The sequence below is a fragment of the Mustela putorius genome, unplaced genomic scaffold, assembly GCF_011764305.1.
Source record: "Mustela putorius furo isolate JIRA1106 unplaced genomic scaffold, ASM1176430v1.1 tig00003853_pilon_pilon_pilon, whole genome shotgun sequence".
Lineage (NCBI taxonomy): Eukaryota > Metazoa > Chordata > Mammalia > Carnivora > Mustelidae > Mustela > Mustela putorius.
Genome location: NW_025422005.1, coordinates 78,999,646 through 79,019,170, shown reverse-complemented (window position 1 = coordinate 79,019,170; position 19,525 = coordinate 78,999,646). Strand labels below are relative to the sequence as shown.

At 40.2% G+C, this 19,525-nt stretch overlaps 1 protein-coding gene across 3 annotated transcripts in view; it reads right to left on the bottom strand.

Annotated features, from left to right (window-relative positions):
* The window catches only part of FNBP1L (formin binding protein 1 like), a 99,435-nt gene extending 81,189 nt beyond the window's left edge, over positions 1-18,246 (bottom strand). For all 3 annotated transcript variants that reach the window (XM_004752577.3, XM_004752578.3, XM_004752579.3), the window contains exon 1: positions 17,858-18,246. In XM_004752577.3, coding sequence (XP_004752634.1) covers positions 17,858-17,881 — 24 coding nt within the window. In that variant the 5' untranslated portion in view covers positions 17,882-18,246. The remainder of the gene's footprint in view (positions 1-17,857) is intronic.
* Positions 18,247-19,525: the final 1,279 nt, after the last annotated feature.

Sequence of the window (19,525 nt, the reverse complement as noted above, 5' to 3'; positions counted from 1 at the left end):
GGGTGACTCAGTGGGTTAAAGCCTCTACCTTCGGCTCAGGTCATGATCCCAGGGTCCTGGGATGGAGCCCCGCATGGGGTTCTCTGCTCAGCAGGGAGCCTGCTTTCTCCTCTCTCTCTCTCTGCCTGCCTCTCTGCCTACTTGTGATTTCTGTTTGTCAAATAAATAAATAAATAAATCTTTAAAAAAAAAAAAAAAAAGAAAGAAAGAAAGTCCATTACTCCATTTCCCCACCTAGTCCCACTTTATTTCCTTTCTTAGCAAATTCCTCCAGAGAGTTGTTTGTGTACTTGCTGTTTCTACTTCTCGTACCTCCCATTTACTTTTCTCACCCCCAAATTTTACTATGTATTTTCTACAAACATGGAAATTCTCTTACATGAAAATACAACCATCAAAATCAGAAAATTAACAATGATGTAATATTGCTATCTAATTCTCAGACCTTGCATTCAAGTTTTTTCAATTGGTCCAACAATGTCCTTTAAAACTACAGAACCAGGTCTAGAATGATATGTGCCAGTACTGTCATGTTTCTTTAGTGTCCTTCAATCTGTAACAGTTCCTTAGTCGTTCCTTATCTTTAATGCCTTTGACACTTTTGAAGGTTTCAAGCCAGTTATTTTGTATAATGACCATCAATTCCGAGTTTGTTTGATCTTTCCTCATTATTCAGATTAAGCATCTCTGGCAGGAAATGATGCAGTCTCCTCATTGACTTCAGTCAGGTGGCACATGACTTCAATTAGTCCAATTACTAGTGATGCTAACTGATCACTTGATTAAAGTGGTAACTACCAAGCCTCTCCATTGTAAAGCACTCCTTTTGCCTTTGTGATTAACTGTGAAACTATGTATTATCTTTCTCATCAGATCTGCAATTTATTCATTTATTTATTTTTGTCATATGGACTCACAGGTTCCTATTTTATTCCATGGATTATCATTCATAACATCATTATTTATTTTGATGCTTAATTAAACTGGCCAGTGGAAGCCCCTTTAAGCTGCCATCTGTTTGACATGTCCTCACCATTCTTTGAGCACTTCCTTACCTGTAGAATAAGAAAGTTCAGGCTCATCTTGCATTCTCCCTGCCCCAGTCCTGGAATTAGTTATTTCTCCAGGGAACTCTGGTTGCTTTCAATGGAGAAAAGTATTTCAGATTCTGATCATGGAGGTTAGAGCAGAGCTTGGAAGTTTGTTATTACTGCCTTTAAATTTCCCAGATGATTCTAATGGTCACCCAGTTAGTTTTAAGGTCTACTAATTAACAACAATGTTTCTCAGCCAGAGGTAAGAGCCACAATCACCAGCACAATTTTATAAAACTCCGGGTGACTGACTATCCAACATCCCTACAACTTAATGAATCAGAATCTCCAGGGCAAACTGGCCAAATAGTCAAAAGCTGAGTGAAACTAGAAAGGAGCCATCTTGTTCAAGGGTATAAAGTCCACAAAATAAACAATATCCTTTGGACTATCAGAAGTGGAATGCAGAAAGAGATATACATTTTACCTAACCAAGAAACAATCAGGATAGAGGAAAAGAAAAAAGGAAAAACACAAAAACAAAACACATAGGTACTTGACCTAGATAACATAGTCAAAATACTAAAATAATAAAATATGGTACATACAAAAAACAAAAATGTGACTCCAGTTAACAACTAACATTCTATTTTAAACAGAATAAGTAAAATAAAAAGTAAATAAATACTGCAGCATGTTAACTTTCATCCCTAAAAAAAAATTCCAAAAAAATAAAAAATATAACCCATTAGTCTTCTTAGAATAGATCTGCAAAGTTATCTTAGTTCCAGACGTTAACTAAATTCTGTAGTAAAATTCAAAATTCAAACGGTCATTTATGAATTATACAGAACTTTTCATTATTTTTAAATATCTCCTAGACCCCACCTTTCTTAGCCTTTCATAGCTGAAACTACTGAGATGAAACAACATAAAGTCTCTACTTGACAATGACAAGTGCTTCCAAGTGGAGTGTCACTTAGCTGAAAGGTTTCTTAAACCAAAAACAGAGCATAACTAACACTTACACTTGGAATTTAAGTTTCTCAAACTAAATGCCAAAAATCAAACATCTCTTTTGTATGAAAGAGTGGCTGACAAGTTCAATGAGAAACATCAAATAAATATAAACACAGTACCATCTTAGCACTGCAATTAAATTTTTTTCTCAATACAGTACTATAGCCATCAATACTGATTTTTACTTATATTTTACTAATAACATACTACCACAGCAAATTAAGGTGAACATTAAGAACTGAAGCTAAAAGACATTTCTCCAAAGATATATAAATGCACCTGAAAAGATGCTCAACATCATCTGTCAATAAAGTAAATGCATATCAAAACCACAATGAGGTTTATCATACCCACTATGATGGCTATAATCAAAAAGTCAGATGATACCAAGCTCTGACAAGGATGTGAAGAAATCAGAATCCTCCTGTTTTCCTGGTGGGAATATAAAATGCAAAAACAGTTCGGGAGTTCCTCTAACATTTAAACAGAGTTACCATATAACCAGTAATTCCACAAGTTATATGCCCAAGAGAAATAAAACTTATGTCTACACAAAAACTTATCCACAAATATCTATAGCAACATTATTCATAAGAGCTGAAAGCAGAAATAACCCAAATGTCCATACACTGATGAAGAGGTTAATAAAATATGGTACATACAAGCAATGGATTATTACTGAGTAATGAAAAAGATGAATTTTAATGATATACCCTATAACACAGATAAGCCTTGAAAACATAATGCTTATTGAAAAGTTCCAGTTACAAACGACCACATACTGTATGACTCCATCTATATGAAATGTCCAGAATAAGCAAATGAGTAGCAAAAGAGAGTAGATTAGTGGTTTCCTAAAACTGAGGTTGGGGGCAAGAAAGAAAGTTACTCCTAATGGGTACTGGCTTTAAGGTTGATGAAAAGTCCAAAGAAAGATCAGTAGTCAGAGGTTAGAAAGGAGGGAGTATTAATAGGTGGAGCACAAAGGATTTTTAGAGCAGTGAAACTATGCTTTATCATATCAAAATGGTGGCTATGTAATTACACATTTGCCTAAATCCACAGAATGTATAGTATCAAGACTGAACCCTAACATAAACTATGGATTTGGGTAATAATGATCTGTCAATGTAAGTCCATCAATTGTGGCATATGTACCACTGCGGTGGAAGATGCTGATAATGGGGGAAGCTATGCATACCTGGGGGCAGAAGACACATGGAAAATCTCTACCTTATGCTCTACTTGGCTGCGAACCTAAAACTGCTAATTTAAAAAGAAGCCCATTAAAAAAAAAATCAGTAGTTGGGTAGGGAGGGATGAACAGGTAATAGCACAGGGGATATGGATATACAGGGGATATGGATGAAGATATTATATATATATATATGTGGAGGAAAATAAAAATATAAAATTTGCCATCTTAATCATTTTTAACTGTACAATTCAGTGTTAAGTACACTCATATTGTTGTGCAACCATCACCACAATCCATCAGCATTCTTTTCATCTTCAAAACTAAAACTACACCCATTAAACAATAACTGCTCATTCCCTCCTCCCCTCTGCCTCAGCAACCACCATCCTATGTTCTGCTTCTATAAATGTGAATACTCGAGGTACCTCACGCAAGTGGAATCAAACAGCAATGTTTTTTTGTGGCTTATTTCATTTACCATAATGTTCTCAAGGTTCATCCATTTTTGCAGCCCATGTCAGCATTTCTTTCTTTTTTAAAGTTTAGTAACATTCTACTGTAGCTATATACCATTATTTTGCTTATCCATTTATCTGTTGATTAATATATGGACTGCTACCCTCCAGCTACTGTGAATAATGCTATAAACGTGGGTATACAAATCTCTCTCAAGACTCTGCTTTCAGACCACCTGATTTGCTCAATAGACAGAACATATGACTTGTGATCCCAGTGTCACTGAGTTCAAGCCCCACTTTGTAGAGCTTACTTTAAAATAAACACACAAACAATAAAGACCCTGCTTTCAACTCTTTTGGTAAATACTCAGAAATGAAACTGCTGGATTACATGGTAATTCCATTGTTAATTTTTAAGAAACCATCATACTGTTCTTCACGGTAGCTACACCATTTTACATTCCCACCTATTAGTGGGAATGTAAGTTCTTCATATCCTCACCAACACTTGTTTTTTTCTGTTGTCTTCATAGTAGCTATCCTAACAAGGGTGAGATAGGCCGCAGAGGATTTTTAAAAAGTGAACCTATTATTTATCATCTTGGGATGTTGGATACATAACATTATACCTTTGTCAAAGCCTACAGAACTTCACAGCATAAGGAATGAGCAATAGTCTATGAGACTTTTTTAAAAATTTTTTTGTTTTTTTGAAAGAGAGGGATTGTGAACAGGGTGGGGGAGAAGTACAGTGAGGGCAAGGGGAAAGGAGAGAGAGAATCTTAAGCAGGCTCCGCATCCAGCCTGGAGCCCCACATGGGGCTTGCTCTCACGACGCTGAGATCATGACCTGAGCCGAAATCAAGAGATGAACGCCTAACCAAGTGATCAACCCAGGTGCTGCATCTATGCAATTTAAAAAAAAAAAAAATCATTGAGAAAGTAAGAGGATCCCAAGAAAGAATGCAGACTGACTGAGATTAAAAAAAAAAAAAAAAAGTACTAACAAGTTCACTGAAGGGAATGGAGGGAATAAATGGTGCTGACCTAAGTAACTTTGAAAATTAGGAGTCCATAGAAAGCGAGGGAAAAGGAACTGCATATAAGAACTGTACTCTAGTTGATAAAGTTGTTCCACAGAGGGCTACATGTTAATAACTTTGATATTGCTATACTACATCTATACTGAAAAGGAACAATCAAGCAAATGGATGGTGGCCAAAGGGAGTTGTCCCAAGTGGGAATTTCCAGATAAGCAAGAATGGGCTAGAAGAATACATATGCAAATCGACTGGTGTCAGAGATATCATTAAATATTTAATGTAGACACAGATTATTACAGAAATATTTATAGCTACAGTACACCTACAGAGCTTAGTATATACATACGTATTTCTTTGTTTTATCAGCTGAGAGAGAATAAAAGAATAAAATTGCAGTAACAACCACATCTACCACCTATATCTTGGTCTCTAATACCATTTTCCAATAAAAGGAACCAGAGCTCTTTGGAGAAATGGTTGGTTCTAGGACTGGGACAGAAAATATGCAAGAAAAGCCTGGACCATCTTACAGTCCAAAGAAGTAAAGTTGTTCTTTAAAAAAAATCCTTATTGGGGTGCCAGGGTGGCTCAGTTGGTTGAGCATCCAACTCTTGGTTTCAGCTCAGATCATGATCTCAAGTCCTAGGATCAAGTCCCATGGGATCAAACCTCATGTCCAGCTCCCTGTAGGTGGGGAGTCTGCTTCCCCTATCTCCCTCTCCTTCTGTCCCTTGCTGGCGCGCACGCACGCATGCACGCACGATCTCTCTCTAATAAATAAAAAAATAAATCTTTTTTTAAAAAAGTCCTTAGTGGTGGAACGGTGTTATAGGGACACAGCAGCCAATGGCCAAAGCTGGAACAATCTGAGCAAAAAAAATGAAGTAGCATTGAATTATATCCTTGAATCCACACTGCTATAAACAAATGAGTAAATTAATAAATGGGGAAAAGATAAATTTTCCATGCAGAAGAATTCCAAATAAATTATACAGCTACTCCACCATAAAAAAGGGAGCATAACTCCCTTCTCTTTAAGTGTTGACTACAACAGTGACTTCCTCCCAAAGAATACAGTATAAAAAGAGGGGGAAAAAATAACTTTACAGTGAAGAAATCCAACAAACACTACTTCAGCCAAGTGAGCAAAATCACTATCAACTGCAATAAATTCTGTTGATACGTACATTTGAAATGATGTGATGATAATGGCACATGATCATCCTCCTCAAAACCATAACCCCAGTCTGATCACATATAAAAACACCAAATTCCAACAGAGAAACACCCTGAAATATACCTGACCAAACCCTTCTAAATTCTCAAGGTCAACTACAAGGAAAGTCTGAAAAAAATGGCAGACAAGAAGTGCCTAAGGAAACATGACAATTAAATGTAATGTGGAACAGAAAGACATTAGGTAAAAACTAAGGAAATCTGGGGGTGCCTGGGTGGCTCAGTGGGTTAAGCCACTGCCTTCGGCTCAGGTCATGATCTCAGGGTCCCAGGATCGAGCCCTGCATTGGGCTCTCTGCTCAGCAGGGAGCCTGCTCCCTCCTCTCTCTCTGCCTGCCTCTCTGCCTGCTTGTGATCTCTCTCTGTCAAATAAATAAATAAAATCTTAAAAAAAAAAACAACTAAGGAAATCTGAATAAACTATGGATTTTAGTTAACAATAATATACGAATATTCATTATTTGTAAGAAATGTACCATTCTAATGTAACAATTTAAAGAAAAGAAAAGCAAGTGCCAGTAACACCAGGCTGATGGTCTCTTTCTTCCTGGAGTCAATTTAATAGCTTGGTATTATATCTACATGACTAAGAAACCTGGGTCATTACAGGAGATCTTTATTGTTTCCAATATCCAGGAAAACTTTCTCCTCACAAAATAAAACTTCTGCATTTCTATTTCAGTACCCCTTCCTCAGTCCTGGCAGTGCCTTCCTTCACTCAGCCTGAGGTTAGGTAAACTTCAACAAGCCAGGACCATCAATTCTGACCATTAGGCAAAACACCCATGTATTCTGGCAGGTGATGTCGCCAGGGCAAGGTATGGCAAACAAAAGGTGGGCTATAAACTCCAGGTGAGACACAAAAGCCCTTCACCACCAAGCTCTTAAAATGACAGTGGGCCATATTAGACTCTGAAAGACCTCAACTCTAAAATACCTGCTTCAACACTTCTATTACTGCTTTTTCTTAACTCCCTTGCTATTTATCAAATAGCCATAAATAAATATGTATGCGTGTGTTTGCCTCTACAAAGCAATCATTAATTCACTGGGGACAGAAACCATAAATTCTGTACTTTTGGACACCTTCCACTTATTCAACTTTTTCCTTTCTAATAAAAACACTACTTTGTTCAGGTGGCAATGTGCCCAGTTTTGGACAGTGAGACCTAAGGGGAAGTTTGTTGTAGAAACTGGGAAAGCTTTTGTCTTCCTGACAAAGAGGCAAATATATTTAATGTTGTTCCTCTTTCTTTTTCTTACCTACCCCCCCCATTTGGGGGGGGCATTAAAAACAGACATGATTTTTGGAGCTGCAATCTCCAACTGAGGTAAAGTCCAAAACAGTACTGAAAGTGCTAACCCAAGCCAGTGACTGCTCGAGTCACTGGCTTGGGTTACAAGATACAAGACTATCTTGTTGTATAAAACAAATAAAAATATTTGTTTAAGCACCTGTTTAAAAAAAAAAAAAACAAGTTGTGGCCCCTAGCACCATAAACACCAATGATAAGTGTGACTTCAAAAGAAAGATACCTTCTGAGCTTTCACAATAGGACTGGAAAGGAGGTAGAAGATATGAACAATGCCAGGGGGATCTACTAAGCAAAAACCCTTAAAGGGATCAAAACTTCAAACAGCCCAAACTTAATAGGTAGGGCATATCAGAACTCAGTATGCCCTAATCTTGAGAGACATCTTTCCAGGATCCTGGGATCACAAAATATTTAAGGAAAGTCTCTAACATGAAAAACAAGAACCAAAACTAGCAAAAAGGGGGGAAAAGCAACTTAGAGGCTACCAATATTACGCAGGGATAAGAAAACTAAACACAATAAGACAAAAAAACCTATTTTGGGTATTCAAAAAGAACTAAGAGAAGATTAAGTAGAGGATGCTATGTTAAAAGTACATTCAGTAAAAAAGGGGTGCAGAAAAAAAAAAAGTACATTCAGAAAACAGAGGCTCCTGGGTGGCTCAGTCAGTTAAGCATCCAACTCTTGATTTCAGCTTAACTCTTGATCTCAGGATCATGAGTTCAAACTCCACACTGGGATCCACACTGGGCATGGAAATTACTTTAAAAAGGAAATAAAAGGGAAAAAAGTACACTGAAAACAACAACAAAGAACAACTCTTAGAAACTAAAAACACAATAGCAAAATAATTAAAAACTCAATGTAACAATTTTCAGTTTCCAACAGTAGCAGACTAAGTTTTTTGGATCACCTATCACTATTCTAGTGGATTAACAACTTTAAAATATGGATAAAAATATATTTCAAAAATGTAAAGCATCAGAAGACAAGTCAAGATAACAAGGAATTACAAAGTCACGAGCAAAATATGAGAACTCAAAAAGAGGGGGAGGGGCACCTGGGTGGCTCAGTGGGTTAAAGCCTCTGCTTTCGGCTCAGGTCATGATCCCAGGGTCCTGGGATCGAGCCCCACATCGGGCTCTCTGCTCAGCAGGGAGCCTGTTTCCTCCTATCTCTCTGTCTGCCTCTCTGCCTACTTGTGATCTCTGTCTGTCAAATAAATAAATAAATCTTTAAAAAAAAAAAAAAAAAGAGGGGGAGAAAAGCATATAAGCTACATTTGATCTCAGGATGTTTGCCAATCCTGAAAATCAGGATCTTTGTTTTGGTAAAAAAGCATAAGATATGGGGGCAGAAATTAAAGCCCAACAACCACACAAAGGAATTTCTAGCCCTGAACTTGTTTTAAGATGGTCCCAGACTAGGAGTGACCCCAGGCACATAGAAGAAAACATAAATCCTATACATAACATAGAACACCACAAACTAACCATAAAGGATGACTGCCACACACAACATGTTAAATGAAAGAAGACAGATGAAAAAGAATATATACTGCATGAACATATACTCATGTGAAGTTTAAAAAACCTACAAAAGTAATCAAAGGCAATACAAGTCAGAATAGTGGTTACTTTTGGGCAGATATTTACTTGAAATGGCATGAAGGAAACTTCTGTATCCTGATCTTAAGGGCAATTACATGAGTGTGTTGATTTAAAAAAATTAATTTTGTACATATAAGATTTGTACACTTTAATGTATGAATGTGTCTGAATGAAACTTTTAAAAAATGAAGGTAAAAGAAGGTCATTTTCAGATTCAAAAAGTTAACAAATGTTGATTATATATTTAGCCTTGGCAAACAGTACTAAAGATGTTAATTTAGTTCATGATCTAAGTCTAGAAAGCTGACTCAAAAGTTAGTTTGTATTTTTTTATTTTTTTTTAAAGATTTTATTTATTTGACAGAGATCACCAGTAGACAGAGAGGCAGGCAAAGAGAGAGAGAGAGAGAGGGAAGCGGGCTCTCTGCTGATCCCAGGACCCTGACATCATGACCTGAGCCAAATGCAGAGGCTTAACCCACTGAGCCACCCAGGCGCCCCTAGTATGTATTTATTCAGAAGCTATTTAAAATACCATAGCTGTTTCAGGTTGCCTGGGTGGCTCAGTTGGTTGGGTGGCTGCCTTCAGCTCCAGTCCTGATTCCCAGGTCCTGGGATCAAGTCCTGCATTGGGCTCCCTGCTCAATGGGGAGCCTGCGTCTCACTCTCCCTCTGCCCCTCCTCCTGCTTGTACTCTCCCTCTCTCTCTGTCAAATAAATAAACAAAATCTTTAAGAAAAAATACCATAGCTGTTTCAATAATTTTGATTTTTATATTTTTAATGGAAAAAAAACTAATCACCACTAACATTCATCAAGAATCTCTCAGAATCAGGGCACCTGGGTGGCTCAGTGGGTTAAAGCCTCTGCCTTCGGCTCAGGTCATGATCCCAGAGTCCTGGGATCGAGCCCCACATCGGGCTCTCTGCTTGGCAGGGAGCCTGCTTCCTCCTCTTTCTCTCTCTGCCTGCCTCTCTGCCTACTTGTGATCTCTGTAAAATGAATAAATAAAATCTTAAAAAAAAAAAAAAAGAAGAAGAAGAAGAAGAAGAATCTCTCAGAATCAGCACTTGTACTCACCAAAAACCAAGCTTTTATGTTTCCCTATTCATTAAGTCTCAGACAATTTACATTATCCTTACATGACCAAGAGAATGTTAACTCTTCTCATTTTCAGAATCCAAAGGGTCAGGGAGGCTGAGTGGCTGAGTGTCAGCCACTGTCGGGTAAGGGTATGATATCAGGGTCCTGGGAAGGAGCCCCACCTCAGGCTCCGGGAAGTCTGCTTCTCCCATGTGTGTGCGCGCCCATGCACCCTCTCTCTCTAGTAATTAAAAAAACTTTAGAATCCAAAGGGTCATAAGATATGCTATCACTAAAAAATAACCATTTGTTCCCAAACAAGGAAATGAGAATTCCAAACCTAAAAGAGAAAAATTTCATATGAATAAGTACAATCAGTTTTATTTCCAGATTATAAAAACGATCCGTAAAGGGGCACCTGGCTGGCTTAGTCATTAGAGCATTGACTCGATCTCAGACTCATGAGTTCAAGTAAAAACAAACAAAGGATCCCTAAAGTTAAACAAAGATGTAAGAAATATACATGCTGGGGGAAAATGCCTAAATACCCTTAGTATTAAAAACATAATCTGCTGAGTTATAGTAATTCATTGATTTCCTTATTCAACAAGTATTTCAGTGCCTATTATATGCCCATTCCCTTTGTACAAATTAGGTATACAGCAAGGATACAGCAGGAACAAAACCGATGACTTCTACTCTGGAAACAAAATTATGGTGTGGGAAAAACAGGGAAATCTGACTCTATATAAACATTTATATTTTTTCAAACTACAACAAATGAGGCACTATTAAAGTCTGATGATTAGTTTTCTAATAAGAACTTAAGGAAAAATGGTTCCTAAGCCCCCCAAATTAATAACTAATCTGGATTCAATAGGCACATTCTACAAAAACTTTTATTCTTAGTATTCTAGATTTCTTTCTCTTGGGCTCTATACAAATTCTAAATGCTGAATCCTACATTACAAAAAGCAATCAGATACCATCTTAGAATGCCTTACAGCAGCTCCCTATGGTGTAAAAGAGGTGATTTTAAAGAACTAGTCAATAAAAATCATGTAAAAGTAATCACAGAATACAAATTATAGGAAAAAAGAAAAATGCTTAAAAGCACAGGTGACAATATTAAAATTAACTATATCAACAGATTTTTAAGCACAATTTGCAATTTTAAAGCATCTACCATTCAACCACCAATTAAAGGTGATACCTCAAAATATTCCAAAATGTCTTTATTATATGAGAAAATCACACATGAAGCTATTTCAGAGCAAAAGTGGTAGGATCAAAACTTACTACATTTACCAATGAACACCTCTCAGCCTCAGAAAAAGCACTGGAACTAAACTGATACGGAAGTAAAAATACTAACTCACAGATAAGGGAGAGAAGGGAAAACAGTATAAACAAACTGCAGAAATAACATATATTTTAGAAATACAGCTGGTATCAGGACCAATAACACTGTTAAAAGAACGAACACCCTTCAAATATTCTTGCAGAGGTGATAAAATCAATAAACTTTCACCTTTTATTACCCAGGGGGATTCTTCCTTCTGCCACCAAAGCATTCAGAAAGAAGAAATAATCCCTTCTACTAACACAAACTACAACTTCCTTCTGTGGAGTTTTAAATGGTCTAAAAATCAAGTTTATTATACGCTAATAAATAAATAACACCCCACCCCCTTCTGCTGATTAATGTAAATCAAGCACTCAGCCAAATCAGCCTCTTAACCTGGTCCCAATCTACCCTGCATCACTACTTTCAGCCATCCCATATACTCAATTTCAAGCCAAACCTAACCACTATACTCAGGTCAATCCAACAAACATTTACTAAAGATCTGAGTAGCATCAGGCTCTATGCCAGGCAGTGTGCTGACAGGGAAAATACAGCAATGAATCAGACAATGATTAAGCAATGAATAAGACACGATCTCTGCCCTCTAGGAACTTGGGCAGCTATATGCAAAACCTTCCTTATTCCAAAGCCCATGCCAAGTATCTTTTTGTTATATCTGATATACATAGCTTGGACTAATACATGGAATAGCTTTTGTTTCCTATAAAACAGTATCTTTATATAATCTTTTCCCACTAGTTTTTAATACACTGTAGGTATAACTGTGTTCCCCAAAACAAAATTTTTCTTTTTTGCTGAGCTAAAAATGTTTAAAGACTGAAGACCAATAAGACAGCACTTGTAGGTGCCATAGTTATAAATTACCATTCTCTTATTTTCTGCCTGCAAACAGGGGCTCATTTATAGGAAAAAGTAGGTAAAATAGATTTGTTTTTAAAAGATTTTATTCATTTATTTGAGAGAAAGTAAGCATGGTAGGGGGGAAGAAGAGGAAGAGGGAGAAGCAGACTCCCCAGTGAGCAAGGAGCCAGGACCACAACCTGAGCCACGGCAGATGATCAACCGATTGAGCTACCCAGGCACCCTGGTAAAATAGGTTGTTTTTTTTTTTTTTTAGATTTTATTTATTTATTTTACAGAGAGAGAGAGATCACAACTAGGCAGAGAGGCAGAGAGAGGGGGGAAGCAGGCTCCCCGCTGAGCAGAGAGCCCCATGCGGGGCTTGATCCCAGGACCCTGGGATCATGACCTGAGCTGAAGGCAGAGGCTTTAACCCACTGAGCCACCCAGGCGCCCCGGTAAAATAGGTTTTTAAGTGTCCAGCCAAACTCACATTTTTAGACAGGGGGAGGAAGAAAGAGTGTAATGTTCCAAAATAAAGGCAGGGAAGGGGAGTGGAACTGAGTGGTTTAAGGAAGCAGCAAATGCAGAGGTCAAAGGCCATTCTCCAGCTTCCATCTTAATACAGTCAGGATAAAATGGTGGCATAAACAGGTGTCAAATTAATTCTCAGCCTCCTTAACTAAGAACAAGGGCTGTAATACAATGTTGAACACAACAATTTCTATCAACAAAATGGAATATAACATATTTATACTATGACTATTTTCCAAAGGTTTGAATGTACAAGAAATAACTATAACATAAAGTGGTAGTCCCATAAGAAAGATATTATCCAGAATGTGTACTCTGGAAAAAAGGTGGGGGGGTTCAGAGGAACTGATCAACAGAAGACATTCTGGACAGTGATGCAAACACAGAGGAGTATTTTGGAGTTAGGAAAGAATATCACCTTAAAATGACTCTGTTTCCTCACAGCAGGACTGATATTATAAACTTTCATAAATTTCACCATACATTCACAGTGCTTCCCCTTAACAGACGCTCAATAGTTACTTTACTGTTTAATTTAAATTCTTACAGCAATTTTATGGTCTTTGAAAAAAGCAATATCATTAACATTGATTAACAAGGAGTTTTCATTGTCAAACTCCTCCACACGAGTGCACAGATTTTTTAAAAAACGTGAAGTAATGCTCAAGTCAATATTACAGAAATAGTCTAACCACAAGGACTGCAATGGAACTACACTTCTGTTTTCTAGACAAATCTATTAATGTGGTCCAACATTTCATCAGCTATATCTGTAGTCACATCACAGAACTGTAAGTCAGGTAAAGTCAAAGAACTCCCGTTAGGTCAGTTTTTCCCCAGCTGTAAAAGTTTTTGAACCAAACAGTAAACCTTAACTTCATAATCTTGGTTTCAACTTATTTGGACATTCTCAAACTGTTATCTAGACCACTTAATCTATCATCACCTACAAAGGCCTTCAGAACCATAAAGACTTCCTCCAGGATGCATTTTTTAATCAGTAATCAATATCCTAAGTAATGAACTATTAATTCAATTGGGCAAAACATGCATGATCGCCTACAGGCATTGTTTTAGTCAGTGAAAACAAAGAGATTAATCCAGTTCTATACTCTAAGACTATTAAGTCTGGTACACTTACAGCACAGATTTTCTTTTTTTTTTTTTTAATATTTTATTTATTTACTTGACAGAGATCACAAGTAGGCAGAGAGGTAGGCAGAGAGAGGAGGAAGCAGACTCCCCGCCAAGCAGAGAGCCCAATATGGGGCTCAATCCCAGGACCCTGAGATCATGACCCAAGGCGAAGGCAGAGGCTTTAACCCACTGAGCCACCCAGGTGCCCCCAGCGCAGATATTAAATAAATGCTATAAGGACAAAGATAAAGAAGCATTAAGGGTTAAGACTGGGGGTATCTAATGAATCTATGATCCAAAAGAGCATGAGCAGGGTGCTAGGGTGGCTCCGTCAGTGGAGCATCTGCCTTCAGCTCAAATCACAAGACTATAGGCCCAGGATCAAACCCTGAGTAAGGCTTCCCGCTCAGCAGGGAGTCTGCTTGTCTCTACCCCTCTCCCTGTTTTCACTTACACTCTCTCAAATAAATGAAATCTTTTTTAAAAAGAGAGCGTAAGTTTTATCAAATGCATTTAACTAATAATTTAATGAAAGTAACAATGGCTTGAAATTACATACTCTTAAAACTAAGGGCAAAAAGCACACAGATTAGGAAACTAAGGCATAAGAAAGGTTTGTAAGACCCAACAAAATGAGGCACCTGGGTGGCTCAGTCGTTAAGCCTCAGCCTTCAACTCAGGTCATGATCCCAGGGTCCTGGGATCAAGCCCAGCATCTGGCTCCCTGCTCTGCGGGAAGCCTGCTTCTCCCTCTCCCACTCCCCCTGCTTCTGTTCCCTCTCTCGCTGTGTCCTTCTCTGCCAAATAAAATCTTAAAAAATAAAATAAAATCTTAAAAAAAAAAAAAAGACCCAACAAATTATGTCAGATTCGTCACCTCACTTCCCTCAGGGAGCAAATTTCTGAATAAATCATGATATGCATTTAATGTGTTCAGTCATATTTTTTTCGTATCTATATACACACTCACAAACCATACACGGATTTTTTTTCTGGCAAAATTTGGTTTCTCAGACCATCATAAAAGTATCTCCTAATAAATAAAAAAAACTTATTGACTGAACACAGAACTTCTCCAACTCTAATTTTCTCCCTTGTAAAAGGGACTAATAATTATAAAATCTGATTTGTGAAATCACGGATTCATATTTGGCCTCTTTTTGATCCAACCATTCTTCCTGTGATAATTTTAAAAAATCAACACAATAAACAACACTTAAGATGCTATCTTATAATTAATTACATCGCAGCCTGAAGAAACAAAGACACTGTCATCTCTTTGTTTGGTATTACCCAGGACATAGAACCCAGAAGTCTCTAGCATATATTCAATGTTGAAATGCTCATTTGGAACACCTAAAGTACCTTAAACCAGAGCATAAATCTAGTACCAGTAAATTCGTATCCTCTCACAACCACACACAACAAAGTCTGACATAACCCATTAGTCTATCACTATTAGTTCTCCCCCAGAGTCAGTATAAAGTGGTTCTCTATTTTATTACTTTATTCTCAAATTTAACATAAGACTTAAGAAGCATTAAAATATCAATGAAACTCCAAAGAATATAAGAAAAAAACTTAAGATTCAGTGCATAACTGCATTCATCGTATTTTTGTTAACAACATGTTCCCATTAATTAAGCCTATGGGATAGTAACGTGATCCTAAACATGAAATAATTAGAACTGGTCTCTAAATTCAGAATTTCAAGAGAACTCTCCCAACCTCAAATTCCTCAATGACAAGAGTACAGTATAGGTGTTTGTTACAATCCACTGGAAGCACAATATCCTTATTCAAAACAGAACAGTAAAAACAGGAAGTCCAGTCAAAATTTTCTAAGGTCTCTTCTGGTCCTAACAATAGCCCTTTACACCAATTTCTATTTATTTAAGGTTTAAGCATCAGATGATACTAGTTGATCCTCTATCATTTAGCTTCTAACAAATATTTCCCTCAAATCCAAAAACCACTAAAAACTTTAAAACATGGTGCATTAAATTTTAAGTGGAAACTTAATTTAAAATCTTTTTTTCATAATTTTCAAAGACAATTTTTAGTTATCAGAAATTCCCATCTCTTCTACAGTTTACCTTTCCAAATTGCTGAGAAACGATTCAAATGCTGAAAGTAACCAAATTACGGGAGACACTGGGGGACTGCTAATCACTTCTGAATGTATATTCTTAAATTATAACTTAAAAAAACTTTTAAAAATCGCATTTTAATCTTCAGTAAAATACTGTTTCTCCTTAAAACTGTTTTTCTGTAGTATGATAGTGCTTCTTAAATCTAAAAGTTAAATCTAAATATTACTCTACTCTTCCTATGTGTACTTTAAAAGAAATACTCTGAGTACATTTTTGCTTCCTCTGAAACGTATCATTTAAAAGTATGTAAAAATAAAAATATTTTCTAATTATAAAAATGAAAAAACTGTATCTACTTTAATTGATGATGCACTATAATCAATTACAAAATGTACAAAATCAAAGGGAAAAGACCAATAATGCCTGAGAATCTAAAGGGTTAAATTTTACATAATTCATTTACTATATAATCCTCTCTAATGTACGAACAATTAATGCTATCTAAGAAACGTGTGTCTGAGTTACTTTCTCTTGAGTAGTGTGTTTACAGACTGGGCAAACACTCGTCGGGAACGTTGCAGGAGATTCCTGGGCTGCTTAAGTGTTCTACTAGATGAACTCAAGTCTCTTTCAGTTCTAAGATTCCCAGCGTGTGAGTAAGAGGGGAAAAATAACCGAAGAAAACACATGCCCTTCAATTAACCAATCTACCTTCATTCGCATCCTAAATGCTCCCGTCGAGACCACGAAGTTCTTCCTCCCCTTTCTCTGGCTTTCACCAGACCCTCGCTAACAAAAGGCACGGAAAGTGTGCACAGGTGGGATAAAAAGGGGAGTGGCTGAAACCAAGCGGCTCTCGGGACAGCGCCCCCATGCCCCGGGTCCCTCCGCTGCACCTGAGAAATCACTGCCCAGCACACCTCCACCCTTGAGAAGCTGCATCGAGAGCGAATTCTCCGACCTATTACAGTCCACCCGCACCTTGGCCAGACACCGGGCATTGTCTGAAACCTTCAGCGCCCAAGAAAGGCGAGGAGAAAAGAAAGAAAACGGGGAGAACGATGGAAAATAAAGAACAGCGGAAGGGGAAGTAAAGCAATCGGGAAGCCGTACGCTCCTTTTGGCAAAATTGGCTTCCCCGTCGACCCATCAGTTTAATTTTGATTCCAAAAGCAAACCTCCACCCCACCCCCAGCCCAAGGTAGCAGCCGGGGATAGCCCAGCCGGAGTCCCCAAAGCCACGCGCTGGTTCGGGGCACACAGACAGCGAGAGGAAAATGGGTTTGTGGGCCGGGCCTGGCTGGCCGGAGGCCGGGCTCGAAACAAAGCCGCCCGGCTCCCCCTACCTGGGGCGAGGGCGGTGGGCGGCGCCTCGAGACTCCCAGCGCGGTCCTGGCCCGGCGACGCCCTCGCCCCGGGGACCCTTGCGGGAGGTGGGGGCCGCGGCAGGGCCCCTCCCCGCCCGGGAACGGCGCTACTTGGGGACAATGGACCCCCTCCCCGCCTCCGGGCGGAGAGATACAAAGGGAGAGGAGCGCCGCCCGGCAACGAGCCAGGCGTCCGGAAAGTGAAGACTGAGGAGAGACAGGGAAAGGGAGAGGGTGGCGGCGGACGCGGGAGCCCGCGGGCCGCTCCACCCGCCGTCCAAGGCGCTGCCCTCAGCCCCGCCGCAGCGACAGAGGCGGGAGCGCAGACCAGCAGCCACTCCACCCCGGCCGAGAGGGAAGAGGGGTCTGCACACAAAGAAGAGTGGAACCCCCGCCCTCCGCTAGCGCCAGGGGCGGGGATGGCCCCAAGGGCTCGGGCGCCGACGGTCAGCGGCGCCTGCCCAGCCCGCGCCCCTCGCGGGCCGGAGTCCGCGCGGGGCGCCCCTCACCCGGACTCACCCACAGCTCTGTGCCCCAGCTCATGGCGGAACTTGAGGCGACTCGGGCCGTCTGGCGGCTCGCTGTCCGTCCGTCTGTCGGATATGCCCTTAGACTGTTCGACCTCCCACTGGCTGGCCGACGGGCTCGCAGCTCCGCCGCTCTGCCTCCGAAGGTGCCGCCACCGCCGGGCTCCCCAGTGAGTGAGAAAGCCGCGACTGGAGAAGCCGCCGCCGACGCCGCGTCCCCGCCTCCCGGAGCCAGCAGGGAGGGGGCCTGGGCCGAGGGGAGGCGGGACGCGGAGAGGGGAGGGGGGCGGGGCGCGATGCACCCTGGGATCGTGGCGGACCCGCGCTCGCCGGGCCTCCGCGGGCGAATCCCCTCGCGTAGGGGTCTTCCACTTTGCTGGTTCCGGGGCTAGGTCTCTTCCCGCCTGCCCCTTGCGGCTCGGACAATTCCACCGCCGTCCGCCACTCGCATCTGCGTCTCCAAGGTGGAAGGGAGAGAAGGGAAAGACGCCCACCGCCCTTCTCTACCCTGAGACCCCTTAGATGAGGCAACTCCAGTTACCCTCCCTTCCTGCCTCTTGCGCCCTCCACCCGGGAGAAATCCTGACATAGATGCCTTCTACAAATCCTTGGGTTTACGTAGTCGGACCTTTGTGGTAGGTTTTTTCTTTAAGTCTTGATTGGTAAGGTGATCTTGGGAATCACCAACATGTGTAGAGGTTGAACGTCAAATGTGAAAGCAACGTGCCCCGATTCTATTTTTAATAAAACATTGCAATTTTATAAGTTCTGTCAGGAAATCACAAGAGGCAGATCTTTCAGCATTCATTTTGGAATGTTGCCATAACAAGAGATGAAAGACCTGGACCAAGGCGAGGCGAGCTGTCACCTGCAGGAAAGAACCGAGCTTGCCCCAGCGGTGGGTTGTCCCCGCGGAGGAATGGGCACCTCGTCTGTGGGATCTGAACGGGAACCAGATTCCTCTCCGGTAGTGCAAAAGAGCCTCTTGGAACTTCAGGGACCTCTCACTCAGAATATGGGACTCTTGGAGGCAGGTCCACCATTTCCTTTTTCCTACGTGGAGTTAATTTCCCGGCCTTTCTGAGCAATCATTAACTGCAATCAGCCAGTTTGGCGGGTACTATTAGATACCAGATACACTTAGCAGCTCCTAACATATGCTTTAGCATTAATTGCTGGTCTCCTAAACACACACACACGCCTCAGTCCAGTCACTAGCCCAGTACTCCTCAGTGTTATGACAGCTGAGTGTCTTCAAGTTCTCCAAACCCGAGTGTCAGCAGTTGAAACTCCTCCCCTTCTACGGCCTGCTCAGGTGCCCCAATCTCTTCCGTTTCAATCCTTGTCCTTGCTTGGCTGTGATCCCTTTTGGGGTGAAGAGGCAAATAACCTGTGCCTTCCTGACAGGCCGCCATTCTTGCTGAATTCTTAGCCTCCTTTCTCGGAATCCAGCTTGAAGTACACAAATACTCTCCTCCAATGGCCAAGTTTTAAATGCTTAAGTATACCATTCAGTGAAAAGTATGTAAAGCAGTGACTGCACACTTTCTTTTTCCAATATTTTTCTATACTGCCTCTGTTTCAAATAAAATTCCTTCAATATTACTTGTATCACCTAAGGCAGCTATCCATTTCTCCTCTTCCTTCCTCTCACTCCCTA